Raw genomic sequence first — 16,002 nt, 5'->3', positions numbered from 1 at the left:
CCTCAAACCAATCACCTCCATCCCCTCAAACCCACCACCTCCATCCTCATCCCCTCAAACCAATCACCCCGCATCCCCTCAAACCCCCCACCAACTCCACCCCCATCCCCTCAAACCCCCACCAACTCCACCCCATTCCCTCAAAACCCCCACCAACTCCACCCCCATTCCCTCAAAACCCCCACCAACTCCACCCCCATTCCCTCAAACCCCCCACTAACTCCACCCCCATTCCCTCAAACCCCCCACTAACTCCACCCCCATTCCCTCAAACCCCCCACTAACTCCACCCCCATTCCCTCAAACCCCCCACTAACTCCACTCCCATTCCCTCAAAACCCCCACCAACTCCACCCCCATCCCCTCAAAACCCCCAACTCCACCCCCATTCCCTCAAAACCCCCCACCAACTCCACCCCCATTCCCTCAAAACCCCCCACCAACTCCACCCCCATTCCCTCAAAACCCCCAACTCCACCCCCATTCCCTCAAACCCCCCACCAACTCCACCCCCATCCCCTCAAAACCCCCACCAACTCCACTCCCATTCCCTCAAAACCCCCAACTCCACCCCCATTCCCTCAAAACCCCCACCAACTCCACCCCCATTCCCTCAAAACCCCCAACTCCACCCCCATTCCCTCAAAACCCCCAACTCCACCCCCATTCCCTCAAAACCCCCACCAACTCCACCCCCATTCCCTCAAAACCCCCACCAACTCCACCCCCATTCCCTCAAACCCCCCACCAACTCCACCCCCATTCCCTCAAAACCCCCAACTCCACCCCCATTCCCTCAAAACCCCCACCAACTCCACCCCCATCCCCTCAAAACCCCCCACCAACTCCACCCCCATTCCCTCAAAACCCCCACCAACTCCACCCCCATTCCCTCAAAACCCCCACCAACTCCACCCCCATTCCCTCAAACCCCCCACCAACTCCACCCCCATTCCCTCAAAACCCCCAACTCCACCCCCATTCCCTCAAAACCCCCACCAACTCCACCCCCATCCCCTCAAAACCCCCCACCAACTCCACCCCCATTCCCTCAAAACCCCCACCAACTCCACCCCCATTCCCTCAAACCCCCCACCAACTCCACCCCCATTCCCTCAAAACCCCCACCAACTCCACCCCCATTCCCTCAAAACCCCCCACCAACTCCACCCCCATTCCCTCAAACCCCCCACCAACTCCACCCCCATTCCCTCAAAACCCCCCACCAACTCCACCCCCATTCCCTCAAAACCCCCTATCCCTTCAAACTCCTCCCCGACTCTCATGTCCTGCCAGCTTCTCCCTCAGCCCCCTGCCCAGCAACCTCAATCTCTCGGTGCTCCATCTAAACCCACCTCAGCGCCACCATCACCCCTCTCCCCCTCAACACCCCCATTGGCCCCAACTCGCCTCCCCCTCCCCGGTTGCCCGGTAACGCTCCCCCTCCCCCGGTAACGCTCCCCCTCCCCCGGTAACGCTCGCGCCCCGGCCGTGGCTGGGCTGCTGCTGACGTGTCACCCTGGCCAGTGCGCCTGCGCCGCCAGCCTCTGGTATTCAACATGGCTGCATTGCTGAAGCGAGTATGTGTGTCAGTGTTACTGATTACAGCAATCAGCGGGAAGAAAGACCAACCACCACCACAACAACAACAACTCTTCTCCAACTACAAACGGTGTATGGATGAAGAATGTAGCAGTAAGTAACAGCCACTCATTGGGCTGTTTTTTTAAGGTGCAAGGCTGACTGGTGATGGGAGGGAGGAGGAGGAATATTGTCCATGGTGACCAGTTGGCAGTTCAGTTCTGTTCATTAGGGCGAGTTCATTGTCACAATGTTTTTCTCCGAAAGTGGGGCAAACTTTGAGCCGCATAAAGGAGCCAAATTTGAAAAACGTTTTTTTAAATCACTAATTGTAAGATAGCAGTGCTGTGGTAATCTTCCCCACACAGTCAACTTTTATTCCCTCTTCGCTAATTGTTTATAAATTCAGACCTCTCCCACTTTTGGTTGCAATTTCCTTGCACAGATGCAGAATATTCTCAGTTTGGACGTGCCGATTTCTAAATACAGGCTCGTTTTAGAAGACAATCCAATTCAGGAGAGGGAAAAATAAGCAATTGTTCATCTTCTCCATCCTTCAACGTGGAGGGGCATGGAGTGAACCTTCCTCCACTTCATGGTCCCTTTTCTGTACCTCTCTTTTAGTTTAATTCCTGCAAATTTCTATTGTAGGGAAAGTTAACTTTTCCTGTTCCCTGTGATGAACAAAATTGACGTAATTGCATTTTGTTGCAGAGTAACGTCTTTGTTTTTATACAAAAATACAAAATAACAAAATATTGTGTTATCTCTAATTGTGGCACAAGCTGGAAGATTGGTACTTGGAGAGATCAGTCTGTTATATCTACTGCCTTTAATGTTCAACTCAGAGTGATATTTCTTTGGCAGTTTTAAGACTGTATTAGTGACCTTGGCTTCCTGCCATGTGTATGTTCGTTCTAATATTGGTGCCAATCTTGGCCCTAACCCCAAATTATTTCTGACCTTTCTGGCAGTTTCCTCTGCTTTGCAAGATTGCTCACTACCGCTAACTCTTTCTACTCATCCCAATTCTACGGTTTACTTTTAACCCCCAGTTGAAATGCTACATTAACTTTCTATAGGTTTGATTTTAGGTGAGAACACTTGTGGAATGCTCTCACGTTTGGGCCCCTCATTCAAAATAATGCTGGGATTCAGGAAGGTGAAAAGTAAATTTTGTGACTTGGCAAAACTCATTTGTAGAGAAATATATGGCGTGGGCATCAGTAGACAGTCGTGGGATTTATGGGGCACAGGGTTAAAACCAGCATCCTCAACAGAAACCAAAAATAAGAGACATTTCACTCCTCCTTCCCAGAAAATGTAACAAAAAGACTACAACAGAATCAGCTGAGTATTTTTTCAAAGCGTGATAAATATTTGGTTTGGGGCAGTAATACAGAGTTCAGGATTGGAATAAAACCATCAAGTAATCTATGATGTATTCTATACTAGGGTAGGCCAATGTTATGAAGAACATTCGGTTAGATTACATACGTGCAGTATGTATGGTAGCATAGGGAATTACAAGGTGAGAGAGCGGGGGGGGGGGGGGAAATGGGGCGATTGGGGGGAACAAGGCACCTGGGTGAGAGAGCGGGAGGGAAACAGGGCACCTGGGTGAGAGAGGGGGTGGGAACAGGGCACCTGGGTGAGAGAGGGTGTGGGAACGGGGCACCTGGGTGAGCGAGGGGGGTGGGAACAGGACACCACGGTGAGAGAGGGGGTGGGAACAGGGCACCAGGTTAAGGGGGGGGGGAGAGAACAGGGCACCTGGGTGAGAGGGGGGGGGAAACCGGGCACCTGGGTGAGGGGAAACAGGGCACCTGGGGGGGGGGGGAGAAACAGGGCACCTGGGTGAGAGGGGGGGGAAACTGGGCACCTGGGTGAGGGGGGGGGGGGAACCGGGCACCTGGGTGAGGGGAAACAGGGCACCTGGGGGGGGGGAAACCGGGCACCTGGTTGAGGGTTAACAGGGCACCTGGGGGGGGGGGGAGAAACAGGGCACCTGGGTGAGGGGGGGGGAAACAGGGCACCTGGGTGAGGGGGGGGGAAACAGGGCACCTGGGTGAGGGGGGGGGGAAACAGGGCACCTGGGTGAGGGGGGGGGGGAAACAGGGCACCTGGGTGAGGGGGGGGGGAAACAGGGCACCTGGGTGAGGGGGGGAGAAATAGGGCACCTGGGTGAGGGGGGGGGAGAAACAGGGCACCTGGGTGAGGGGGGGGGGGAGAAACAGGGCACCTGGGTGAGAGAGCGGGAGGGAAACAGGGCACCTGGGTGAGAGAGGGGGTGGGAACAGGGCACCTGGGTGAGAGAGGGTGTGGGAACGGGGCACCTGGGTGAGCGAGGGGGGTGGGAACAGGACACCACGGTGAGAGAGGGGGTGGGAACAGGGCACCAGGTTAAGGGGGGGGGGAGAGAGAACAGGGCACCTGGGTGAGAGGGGGGGGGAAACCGGGCACCTGGGTGAGGGGAAACAGGGCACCTGGGGGGGGGGGAGAAACAGGGCACCTGGGTGAGAGGGGGGGGAAACTGGGCACCTGGGTGAGGGGGGGGGGGGAAAACCGGGCACCTGGGTGAGGGGAAACAGGGCACCTGGGGGGGGGAAACCGGGCACCTGGTTGAGGGTTAACAGGGCACCTGGGGGGGGGGGAAGAAACAGGGCACCTGGGTGAGGGGGGGGGGAAACAGGGCACCTGGGTGAGGGGGGGGAAACAGGGCACCTGGGTGAGGGGGGGGGAAACAGGGCACCTGGGTGAGGGGGGGGGAAACAGGGCACCTGGGTGAGGGGGGGGAAACAGGGCACCTGGGTGAGGGGGGGGAGAAATAGGGCACCTGGGTGAGGGGGGGGGGAGAAACAGGGCACCTGGGTGAGGGGGGGGAATGGGGCCCCTGGGTGAGAGGGGGGAATGGGGCCCCTGGGTGAGAGGGGGGAATGGGGCCCCTGGGTGAGAGGGGGGAATGGGGCCCCTGGGTGAGAGGGGGGAATGGGGCCCCTGGGTGAGAGGGGGGAATGGGGCCCCTGGGTGAGAGGGGGGAATGGGGCCCCTGGGTGAGAGGGGGGAATGGGGCCCCTGGGTGAGAGGGGGGAATGGGGCCCCTGGGTGAGAGGGGGGGAATGGGGCCCCTGGGTGAGAGGGGGGAATGGGGCCCCTGGGTGAGAGGGGGGAATGGGGCCCCTGGGTGAGAGGGGGGAATGGGGCCCCTGGGTGAGAGGGGGGAATGGGGCCCCTGGGTGAGAGGGGGGAATGGGGCCCCTGGGTGAGAGGGGGGAATGGGGCCCCTGGGTGAGAGGGGGGAATGGGGCCCCTGGGTGAGAGGGGGGAATGGGGCCCCTGGGTGAGAGGGGGCAATGGGGCCCCTGGGTGAGAGGGGGCAATGGGGCCCCTGGGTGAGAGGGGGGAATGGGGCCCCTGGTTGAGAGGGGGGAATGGGGCCCCTGGCTGAGAGGGGGGAATGGGGCCCCTGGGTGAGAGGGGGGAATGGGGCCCCTGGGTGAGAGGGGGGAATGGGGCCCCTGGGTGAGGGGGAAATGGGGCCCCTGGGTGAGAGGGGGGAATGCGGCCCCTGGGTGAGAGGGGGGAATGCGGCCCCTGGGTGAGAGGGGGGAATGGGGCGCCTGGGCGAGAGGGGGGGAATGGGGCGCCTGGGCGAGAGGGGGGAATGGGGCGCCTGGGCGAGAGGGAGGAATGGGGCGCCTGGGCGAGAGGGAGGAATGGGGCGCCTGGGCGAGAGGGAGGAATGGGGCGCCTGGGCGAGAGGGAGGAATGGGGCGCCTGGGCGAGAGGGAGGAATGGGGCGCCTGGGCGAGAGGGAGGAATGGGGCGCCTGGGCGAGAGGAAGGAATGGGGCGCCTGGGCGAGAGGGAGGAATGGGGCGCCTGGGCGAGAGGGAGGAATGTGGCGCCTGGGCGAGAGGGAGGAATGGGGCGCCTGGGCGAGAGGGAGGAATGGGGCGCCTGGGCGAGAGGGAGGAATGGGGCGCCTGGGTGTTAGGGGGAGGGAGGAATGGGACGCCTGGGTGAGAGAGGGGGGGGGAGAGGAATGGGGCCCCTGGGTGAGAGGGGGGGGGAATGGGGCCCCTGGGTGAGAGGGGGGGGGAATGGGGCCTCTGGGTGAGAGGGGGGGGAATGGGGCCCCTGGGTGAGAGGGGGGGGGAATGGGGCCCCTGGGTGAGAGGGGGGAGGAATGGGTCACCTGGGTGAGAGGGGGGGGGATGGGGCCCCTGGGTGAGAGAGGGGAGGAATGGGTCGCCTGGGTTGGAGGAGGGGGTAGAGAATGGGGCGCCTGGATGAGTCTGGGGTGATGGTGTGTGGGATAGAAATGTGTGAAGGTGGGCGAGTGTGTAGGAGCACAGTGCTAACTGTCTCTTTGATGTCTTGTATCTTTCAGTGTTGATGTGTCGAGGCAAAGCTGTGCAGGATTTCACTGGTCCCGACTGCCGCTTTCTGAAGTTTAAAAAGGGTGAAACAATTTATGTTTATTATAAATTAGCAGGAGAAAGGAACGATCTTTGGGCTGGAAGTGTGAGTAACTTTTTATTTGTATGTTACCCCGAATGTTCCTTTAAAAGGGCGTAGATTTTTCTGAAGTCAAATAAATTGCTATTCAATAATTGGTGCTCACTCTGAATCAGAGATTTGGGGGTTTAGGCTCTGATCCAGGACTTGGGCATGATTGAGGTGGCATGGTGGCACATTGGTGCCTCACAGCACCAGGACCCGGGTTCGATTCCGACCTTGGGTGACTGCATGGAGTTTGCACATTCTCCCCGTGTCTGCGGGGGTTTCCTTTGGGTGCTCCGGTTTCCTCCCCAGTCCAGAGATGTGCTGTTTAGCTGGATTGGCCATGATAAACTGTTCCTTGCTGTCCAGGTGTTATGGAGATAGATGGGGGATTGGGCCTAGGTAGGGTGATCTTTTGAAAGGCCAGTGCAGTCTTGATGGGCTGAATAGCTTCCTGCACTATAGGGATTCTATGATTCTAGGGATACGAGCTGAGTCGTGAGGATGTTTTGTGTTATTCGATGCAGCGGGTTTTAATCTAAATCGAAGCTCTATGTGCCTGTTGAGCAGGTTTTAACATAGGAATTGTTAAATGAAGATAGACTAATATCCATCTCCTTCACATTCTAACATCCTGGAAGTTGCAGGATACAATGATAATGCGATTGTTGCCTAATCAGGGCATTGATAATCGTGATGCTATTTAAAAACAAGCATGAAATGTTCTGAGGTGTGACTCATTCAATACCATCACAGCCTGTGGTGTAAATAGCTCCACGTGGACATAGTGAACTGTTATATCCTTGTTGGGAGGCAGCAGACAGGAACTATAATTTCTGTACTTGTTTAACCAGCTTTTGCCAAACTCCAAAGTGCCTCATATTGGGAGCGAGAGGGAAAGATATGAGCACTGGCATTAATCGTGAAGGAAAAGCAGGAAATATTGAATTCTCAGTGACACATTCGGAGGAATGATATGCTTGTGTTTCTGTGCACGCCTTTTACAATCCAGCCCTGATTATTATCGCAGTGTTACTGGGCAGGCCCTCGCCGCTGTCGCACCTCAATTACAATAATTTTCATTGGTACACATCTAACGTGGTGCGCAGAGGCTGTAAAAAGGATGTGTATCGAGAAAGGTGTTTCAGAGAGAGGAGGAAGCAGGGTGAAAATTGTTTTTATTTGAAAAAAAAACCTGCAGACCAGGCCAATAATTTTAGGTTTAAGGTTGCAGCAGACACCAGTGGCTGTGACGTTCCTGGATAATGCAGTCCGGTTTCTCACTGAGATGCTTCGCTTCGTGCCTCTTGTCAGGAGACATTCCTGTGAGACCATCCATTGACCACCAGCAAGCTAAATCCCACCTTTATCTAGAGCCCCCACATACTCCAGACAGGGCGTCACTGGGTAGTGATCAGGAGCAGGAATTCTTGCTAAATTGTGGCATTTCAAGTGCTGGGATTATGTAACTTGACCTGAGTGCCTCAGTTCCACCCTGCCGTAATACTCAGTAATCGGGATGGGGTGGGAGTGCTTTTTAAACAACTTTTGAAGCACTGGTCTCACTTTTGATTCTGAAAAGCATCTTCTAATTCTCTGAATCCACATCCAGTGAAGGATCCTGGATAGAACCACCAACATCACTGAGTATTTATTTAGGATGAATTGCAAACAGCTGAATGTGTAATCTAATCTGGGACAGTAAATGTTCACAGGAGCTTTGAACTGTCAATAAATTGAGGGTGCCTCAGATAGGTGGCCTGTGGCGCACCTTAAGATAGGTTTATTGCCCATGCTATCTCTACATATTAATCAGCAGAGTGATAAGGGGATGTGTTTATCTTGGAGTGACAGACGTGTTTACTTTGTGACGTTTTTGAGGCGGCTACACTGTGTATTGTACCATTTCACAGCAAGGGGATTTAGGAATTCATGATATCGGAGTCAATTAATCCTGTTCACATTTTCACTTTACTTTTTTAAAAAAATGCATTTTATTCCATACATATTCAAACAGTTCCAAAGCATAAATATGATGTGGAGTTACAGTTACAAAACAGAAATAAACCAGGGAACATGCTCCCCAACTCACAGTTACAGGTTTTTCCCCATTTTCACTGAAATTTATCTTTTTCCAATTTGGTCAATGAAGGCCCAAATCACAATGTCCCATCAAGTCACCTCAGCTGATTTTAACCCAGGGCTTATCATAAACAGGAATAAATAAACCTTCAGTTTAAAATTCAGTAGTAAGATCAGTTGTGGCATTTCAGTTCATTTTTGTTCATTAGCAAGACAAAGTAAGGATTTTGCAGGATTAAAATTCAGAAACAAAACCTATTTTGATACATGTGGGCGAGTGTTATTTTTGCAGCATTTGTTTTTGTATCTGTCTCTTTAATTCCTGTATTGAAAGGAAGACCCGCTCCTGGGCTTCTGTTTTGTTCTGTTCTTCTAAAGATGCTGCCCCTCTTTACATTAACCAGGTAGTCTATTTACTTCCTTCATATCTGTAACATTCCTTGATCTCCAAATTCTTTCTCTCACAGGTAGGGAGTCAGTTTGGATATTTCCCCAAAGACCTTATTGAAATCAATCGAATATACTCAAATGCAGAGGTGGAATTACCTGCTGAGGTAGGTGTGCATTTTTGTGTCATTTAAATCTAAAAGGACCACATCATTTAATGGTACAGTCAATCCTATAAACCATAGGTTCAAACTTGGTTCTTTGGGGCTATCTTAGGATGTGTCGTCGTGATCAGATTAGTGTTTTTCTGCATCTGTTGAGTTATTGGCTCGTTTCTTTTGTCACTGAATACTAACAAATCATTGTTTCTGCAGTGGAATCACAGCATTTCTTTGTGAAGCTAACTGCGTCATTTATTTCCTCCCACAGTCCAAAGATGTGCTGGTTAGGTGGATTAGTAACATTGCCCCTTAGTGCCCAAAGATGTGCAGGTTAGGTGGGGTTACGGGGATAGAGTGGGGGAGTGGACCTCGGTAGGTGCTCTTTCTGAGTGTCGGTGCAGACCTGATGGGTCAAATGGATTCTATGGGGTGGCCAAAAGCATGGGTGGTGAGGGTGGTCTGCCAGTGTGCCTGTTTTTGTGGGCGTTGTCTCTGGGAGTTTTGTCTTTCTGCCAAGGCTAGCATATATTGCCTGCACATTCCTAATTGCCCTTGAGAATGTGGTGATGAACCACCTTCTTACGGACATAGATGCATAGAAGATAGGAGCAGGAGGAGGCCTTTTGGCCCTTTGAGCCTGCTCCGCCATTCATCACGATCATGGCTGATCATCTAACTCAATAGCCTAATCCTACTTTCTCCCCATAGTCTTTGATCCCATTCTCCCCATAGTCTTTGATCCCATTCTCCCCAAGTGCTATATCCAGCCGTCTCTTGAATATATTCAAAGTTTTAGCATCAACTACTTCCTGTGGCAATGAATTCCACAGGCTCAACACTCTGTGTGAAGAAATGTCTCCTTATCTCTGTCCAAAATGGTTTACCCTGAATCCTCAGACTGTGACCTCTGGTTCTGGTCGCACCCATCATTGGTAACATCTTCCCTGCATCTAGTCCTGTTAGAATTTTATGTCTCTATGAGATCCCCCCCCTCATTCTTCTGAACTCCAGTGAGAACAACCCAACCTAGTCAATCTCTCCTCATCTGACAGTTCTGCCATCCCTGGAATCAGTCTGGTAAACCTTCGCTGCACTCCCTCGAGAGCAAGAACATCCTTCCTCAGAGAAGGAGACCAAAACTGCACACAATACTCCAAGTGTGGCCTCACCAAGGCCCTGTATAATTGCAGCAACAAATCCCTGCTTCTATACTCGAAACCACTTGCAATGAAGGCCAACATACCATTAGCCTTCTTTACCAGCTGCTGCACCTGCATGCTTACCTTCAGCAAATGGTGCACAAGGACACCCAGGTCCCGCTGCACACTCCCCTCTCCCAATTTACAACTATTCAGATAGTAATCTGCCTTCCTGTTTTTGCTTCCATAGTGAATAACCTCACACTTATCCAAATTATACTGCTGTCCAGGTGGTGTAGGTACAATCCACAGTCCGTAACGTTTTGATGTAACTGAGTGGAATGCTGCCGCATTTCGGAGGATAGTTAAGAGGCGACCCTGTTGCTGTGGTATTCGAGTCACATATCAGCCAGAATGGGTAAAGAAGGCAGATAACCTCTCCTGAAGGTCGTAAGTGAACCAGATAGATTTTAAAAATCTAGTAGTTTCATAACCATTAGTAAAGAGATCAGCATTTATTCTATTTTAATTAATTATGGTAATTGAATTTGAAATTGTTGCCCTTTCTCGGGTAATGTCCGTTGATACCTTCTTGTATATTGCCCATTCTTCATAATGCAAGCTTAGCCAATTAGACATCTCTTTAAAACCTCATTGATAAAACATTTCTTCCTTTATCCTCATGTCTGTTGTTCCAACACCATGAGAAATCTTTGTACTTTAAAACGCACGACAAAATACAAATTATTGTTGTCAAAACAATAATGTAGTTCGAGTCAAGAACTTAGCAGAGTGAGGTGAGCAAACCTGAATCTTCAACTCCACCCTTTTCCTTCATTTGTATCTCAATTAGGTTAATGAAAATTTAAAAAAAAAAAAAAAATGTTTTCTTTCATGGGGTGTGGGTGTCATGAGTAAGGCCAACATTTGTTTCCCACCCCGAATTGCCCTTGAACTGACTGCAGAGTGCAGTTAAGAGTCAGCCACCTTGCTGTGGACGAGGCAAGGGTGGCAGATTTATTTCTCTAAAGGACATTACTGAACTAGAAATGTCTTTCTGACGATCATTGATAGTTGGCATGGTCACCACAGTACTGAGAATCGCTTTATATTCCAGAATTATTCATTGAATTTAAATTCTACCAGCTGCCATGCTGCGATTTGAACTCGCGTCTGCAGATTATTAGCCTAGGCATCTGGGTTACAAGTCCCGTGACATTGCCACTGTGCTACCGACTCACCTACATTTGCAATGTTGTCACTGGGGTTGTTTCGTCTATTGATACTAATACAGTTTAAATGTGTGCTGTTAATACTTTTTGTATGTTACTGTTAATTTGTCAACTCAAATGGTCCTACCACTGCACCCACTGGTTACAAATATGTAAACTCTGCACCCTAATGGTATGTAGCTGTTAAATGCAGTCTGCTGTGGGAAAGTTTACATTGGCCTGTGTTTACTTCAAACTCTGCTTTCTCCTGTTTTACAGGAGACCGATTTTGTTTGTTTTGACGGAGGACCTGATGAATTTGATTATGTAGACCTTGATCACTTGCTACAAGCAAACGGAAAAACTGAATTTATCAAAGGCACGATTGAATCACATATCGCAACAGAAGCAAGTGAGAGGGAGAAAATAAACAAAGATACTGGGCAGGAAATTCTAGATTCTGAGTTTAAAACTGCTCCCAAAGTGCCTGAAAATAAATTGGGAGAAAATAACGCAAGATATGATAAAGAGGCAGTTCAGTTTGTAGAACCATCACGGATTGAAGATAAAGGAGATGAACTTGTAGATAGTATAATAAATGGTGAACAAATTCTTCATGTTGAAGATGGAGAATCTGAAGAGAAACCTGCTAATGTGGGTGAAAATGTTTCCTCTTTGGAAGAGCATCCAACAGAAGAGGATGGTAGTAGCCACGTTAAAGTGAGCGCACATTTGGAAACTCAGGAGCTCCGAACCTCCCCTCCAAAAGTCATAGACCATGAGGAGTTTAGTGAAGACACCAAAGGCACTAGAGTTACTCGGGGTGAAGTTGAGTCATTGGATAGAGTGGAACAGGGATCTCAAGAAGATAAACGGGAGGACGTTTTTGAACTTGTGGGGTCTTCAAAATTAGAAACTACATTTGGGTCAACAATAGATGTGATTGTGGGAGATGATGACGTGACGAGCAAAGTGACCGTATTAGATGAAGATCCTGTGTTTGATTCTGAGCTGCAGAAAGAAGAATTAGTTGAGTCACCCGAGAAAGTACCTCTGCTCATGTATTCTGATCCTAAATTGCAGCAGCAGCCAGAGCTCCCAGCGAAAGACAATCTCCCAGAAGAGGATTTTGGTGAAGACCATGCTGCAAAATTCAATGAGACTGACACTAAGATTACTGCTCAGGATGCTCATCTTCCAGTGACTCCTGTCAATTCAGAAAAGGGACAATCGTTGGGTGGGATAACTGAAGAACTTGTCAATATCGGAGATCAGGAGAAATTTCAAGCAGGAACTTCGGATGATGAGAACAGTCAAAAGGAAAGATTGTTGACGACTCTTGGTGACACTTTCGCTTCCGGTTACAACTGCATAGAAACAACATCAAAGGTCACAGATGCTTACAGTTCTGATTCTGGAGAGGTTCAGGAAGATGTGAAGGCCGGAAGCGTTAAAGATTCAGGGGATAAAGACAGGGTATATTTGTTGAGTATGCCAGAAAAAGAGGTTGAAGATGAACTTGCGAATACAGCTGGTAAAGCAGTAGAAAACGATGATATGAAGGAGAGAGCTGGCATAGGGATGGAAGATTACAAAATTGGTACTAATTTAGAAATGTCCTATAAAGAAAATGAAAGGACAGAGGAGGATCAAGGCATTCAATCCAAAGCAACGCATGAAATTCCTGGGCTAGAAAAAGAGAGGGAATCGGAAACAAATGGCCCAACTTTTAATGAGGAAGTTGGCAATGATGAAGTGCCAGAAATAGATGACCAGAGCAGAGAAATTGAGCAGCAAACTCTAAATTCTCCAAGTACTGAAAATAAATCAGGAACTGGGACAAATCAAAGTTCACAAGTATTTAATCAGTTAGAACAAGAAACTGAAATAGAAAAAATGATTGATTCCGAGTTGAGATTGTCCAGAAATTTGTCTACTGAGGTCTTAGATGCTGAAAGTGAGAAGTTGAAATCACAAAACAAAACCCGAGCAGTCACACATGACCAGTTTTCTATGGAGGACCCCAATGCCAAACGATCACATGATGCAGATGATGCCAACGAAAATCTTACAAACTCCAGTGCAAGTGGTGAAGAAGTCAAGGGAGATAAAGAGTACAAAGAACCTAAGGAATATGATTTGGCAAAGAATAACCAGGGGGAAAAAGGTCCATCTTCTGGAGATGATGTTGCAGATCAATTACAGGAAGAAATGAATGATGAGAACATTCTGGAAGAGATTGACACTGATCAGCCAGAAAAGCTATTAGAAGATGAAAATGCTGCAGAAGCCAGAATAGCGCAGAACAGCAATTCTAACGCCACTGATGATCAAGAAGAAGCTATAGATGATCAAGATTTAGATGTTGAAGCTGAGAACTTCGAAGAGGCGAGGAATACAGTGGAGCTAAATGATCTAGAAGATCAAGGCGAAAACACTAATGGGCAAAGTGAAATGCTTGTAAAGATGGACCGTGAAGTTGAAGAACCCAGCGAGCTTGCTCAGAATATTCAAGAACTGTCAAACAAGACTGAAGGCCAAAGAGAGTCAGAACAGCACGACCTCAAGCCTGTGCGTAAGAATGCTCTGGACACCGTTAATGAAGACCAAGTTCAGCATCTGAAATACCTCTCTGAGGCGTCACAGAAGGATAAGGGCAATTTCAATGAGGGCAAGGGTCACAAAGCTGAAGAGAGCAGGTCGTCAGAGATAGAATCCAGTATTGAAAATACATCAAACCTGTCTGAGGTTGAAGAAAATCATGAAGAACCTGCCCATCATAGAAAAGGCATTGGATCAGAGGAAGAAAGGAAAATATTTGCAGGTCAAAAATATAGTGAGGCAGTGGAACAACTTACTATTTTGAAAAGTTACCTTGATAAAAAGAGCATTGAACGCTTGAATAGATACCTTGGTTTGCGGCAAGTTCTAGATCTAGAGGCTGTGCTTCATGATTTGAAAGAGAAACTTAGCCGTGGCAAGTCATCCAGAACTAACGAGGAGGATATTGAAGCTCTGGACTATATATTGGAGGAGTCTGAGACCAGGATTTTAGATATGGTGGAGAATATTTTGGATGAAAGATCTGAAGAAAACCCCTGGAAGACTGAGGAAAATTCACCAGAGTCCGATGAAGAAACAGTGCTTTTGAATGATATCCAGGAACTTCTATTTCAATTAAGGGAGAAGGTCTTAATCAGCAAGGAAAGTGATGCACTCACTCCTGGAAAGAAAATATCACCAGAAAGTGAACATTTACCCCATGGTAAGAGTTTAAGCCTAATTTTTGTTGTGTTGTGTATTTTTAGAAAAAGGTTTATTGTCACCTCCCACCTCCTCTTGATCCTGCATTCTTCATTACGGGAAGTATGCCAGTATCATCTATCAAGAATATCCCCCTGAATTCTATTTTTATTTTGTACCTCCCTAGCTCCACCATGAGAAAGTTCTTAGTCTCCTTTTGTAAACCTCCCCACACACACGGCTGGGCTTAGGAATTCTGTTACAGGAACAATTGCAGGTGCAAATTAATGTTCTATTGCTCTGTTACTACGGTGTATATTACTTCTGTAAAGTCATTTCCATTTATAGCTTTATCCTCCTTGGGACTTGCACATCATACACCATCCTTGCTCGAGAAGAACCCCCATTACCAGCTTTGTTCTGTGTCACTGTATAACCAGGTGTAGGTATGGCATGTTAGATAGCAAACGCACTCTGTAATTCAGGCGTAACCCATGATCCTGAATATAGGATCCAGTGTAGGCCATTCAGCCGTGAACCTGTTTTGCTGTTCAATTGGATCAGTGGCTAATTGGATTAATCAACTCTAATTCTGTTCCACATCCATTGATACACTTATCTGTCAATCAATCTTAAAAATTTCAATTGGCCAATTCACAGCCTCTTGCGGGAGTCAGTTCCATGTTTCCATTGCCCTTTTGTGTGGAAAAAGTGCTTCCTGATTTCATTCCTGAGTGGTCCAGCTCTAATTTTAAACTTATCCTCTTGTTCTGGATTTCCCCACCAGAGAAAATAGTTTCTCTGTATCCTTATTGAACTCTTTAATTATTTTAATGTCCTCAATTAGACCCTTGTTCTACCTTCTAAACTTAGAAATCAATCTATGTTTACAGAATCTGTCCTTGTAATTTAACAATATCATTCTCAAGAATCTGTGCTGTGACACCTCCCCATATCCTCTCAACTTCCCAACATCAAAATAATAATCTTTATTGTCACAAGTAGGCTTACATTAACACTGCAATGAGGTTACTGTGAAAAGCCCCTAGTCGCCACATTCCGGCGCCTGTTCGGGAACACAGAGGGAGAATTCAGAATGTCCAATTCACCTAACCGCACGTCTTTCAGGACTCGTGGGAGGAAGCCGGAGCACCTGGAGGAAACCCACACAGACACAGGGAGAATGTTCAGATTCCTCACAGACAGTGACCCAAGCTGGGAATCGAACTTGGGACCCTGGAGCTGTGAAGCAACAATGCTAGCCATTGTGCTACTGTGCCGTATATCCTCCTTCAGGTGTGCTGTCCAAAACTGAATGCAGTATTTGGGATATTACCAAGGTTTCATAGATTTCACAGCGCAGAAGGAGGCCATTCGGCCCATCGAGTCTGCACCGGCTCTTGGAAAGAGCACCCTACCCAAGATCCACACCTCCACCCTATCCCCATAACCCAGTAACCCCACCCTACACAAAGGGCAATTTTGGACACTATGGGCAATTTAGCATGGCCAATCCACCTAACCTGCACATCTTTGGACTGTGGGAGGAAACCGGAGCACCCGGAGGAAACCCACGCACACACTGGGAGGATGTGCAGACTCCGCACAGACAGTGACCCAAGCCGGAATCGAACCTGGGACCCTGGAGCTGTGAAGCAATTGTGCTATCCACGATGCTACCGTGCTGCCCCTG

The 16,002-nt window shown here is 48.9% G+C and overlaps 1 protein-coding gene across 2 annotated transcripts in view; it reads left to right on the top strand.

Annotated features, from left to right (window-relative positions):
• The first annotated feature begins 1,543 nt into the window (after window positions 1-1,543).
• Window positions 1,544-16,002, top strand: part of mia3 (MIA SH3 domain ER export factor 3) — a 202,134-nt gene continuing 187,675 nt past the window's right edge. For both annotated transcript variants that reach the window (XM_072500262.1, XM_072500261.1), the window contains exons 1-4: window positions 1,544-1,695; window positions 5,974-6,107; window positions 8,636-8,722; window positions 11,346-14,331. In XM_072500262.1, coding sequence (XP_072356363.1) covers window positions 1,560-1,695; window positions 5,974-6,107; window positions 8,636-8,722; window positions 11,346-14,331 — 3,343 coding nt within the window. In that variant the 5' untranslated portion in view covers window positions 1,544-1,559. The remainder of the gene's footprint in view (window positions 1,696-5,973; window positions 6,108-8,635; window positions 8,723-11,345; window positions 14,332-16,002) is intronic.

Source organism: Scyliorhinus torazame, chromosome 4 (genome assembly GCF_047496885.1).
Source record: "Scyliorhinus torazame isolate Kashiwa2021f chromosome 4, sScyTor2.1, whole genome shotgun sequence".
NCBI classification, from domain to species: domain Eukaryota; kingdom Metazoa; phylum Chordata; class Chondrichthyes; order Carcharhiniformes; family Scyliorhinidae; genus Scyliorhinus; species Scyliorhinus torazame.
This window is presented reverse-complemented; position numbering and strand designations above follow the sequence as displayed.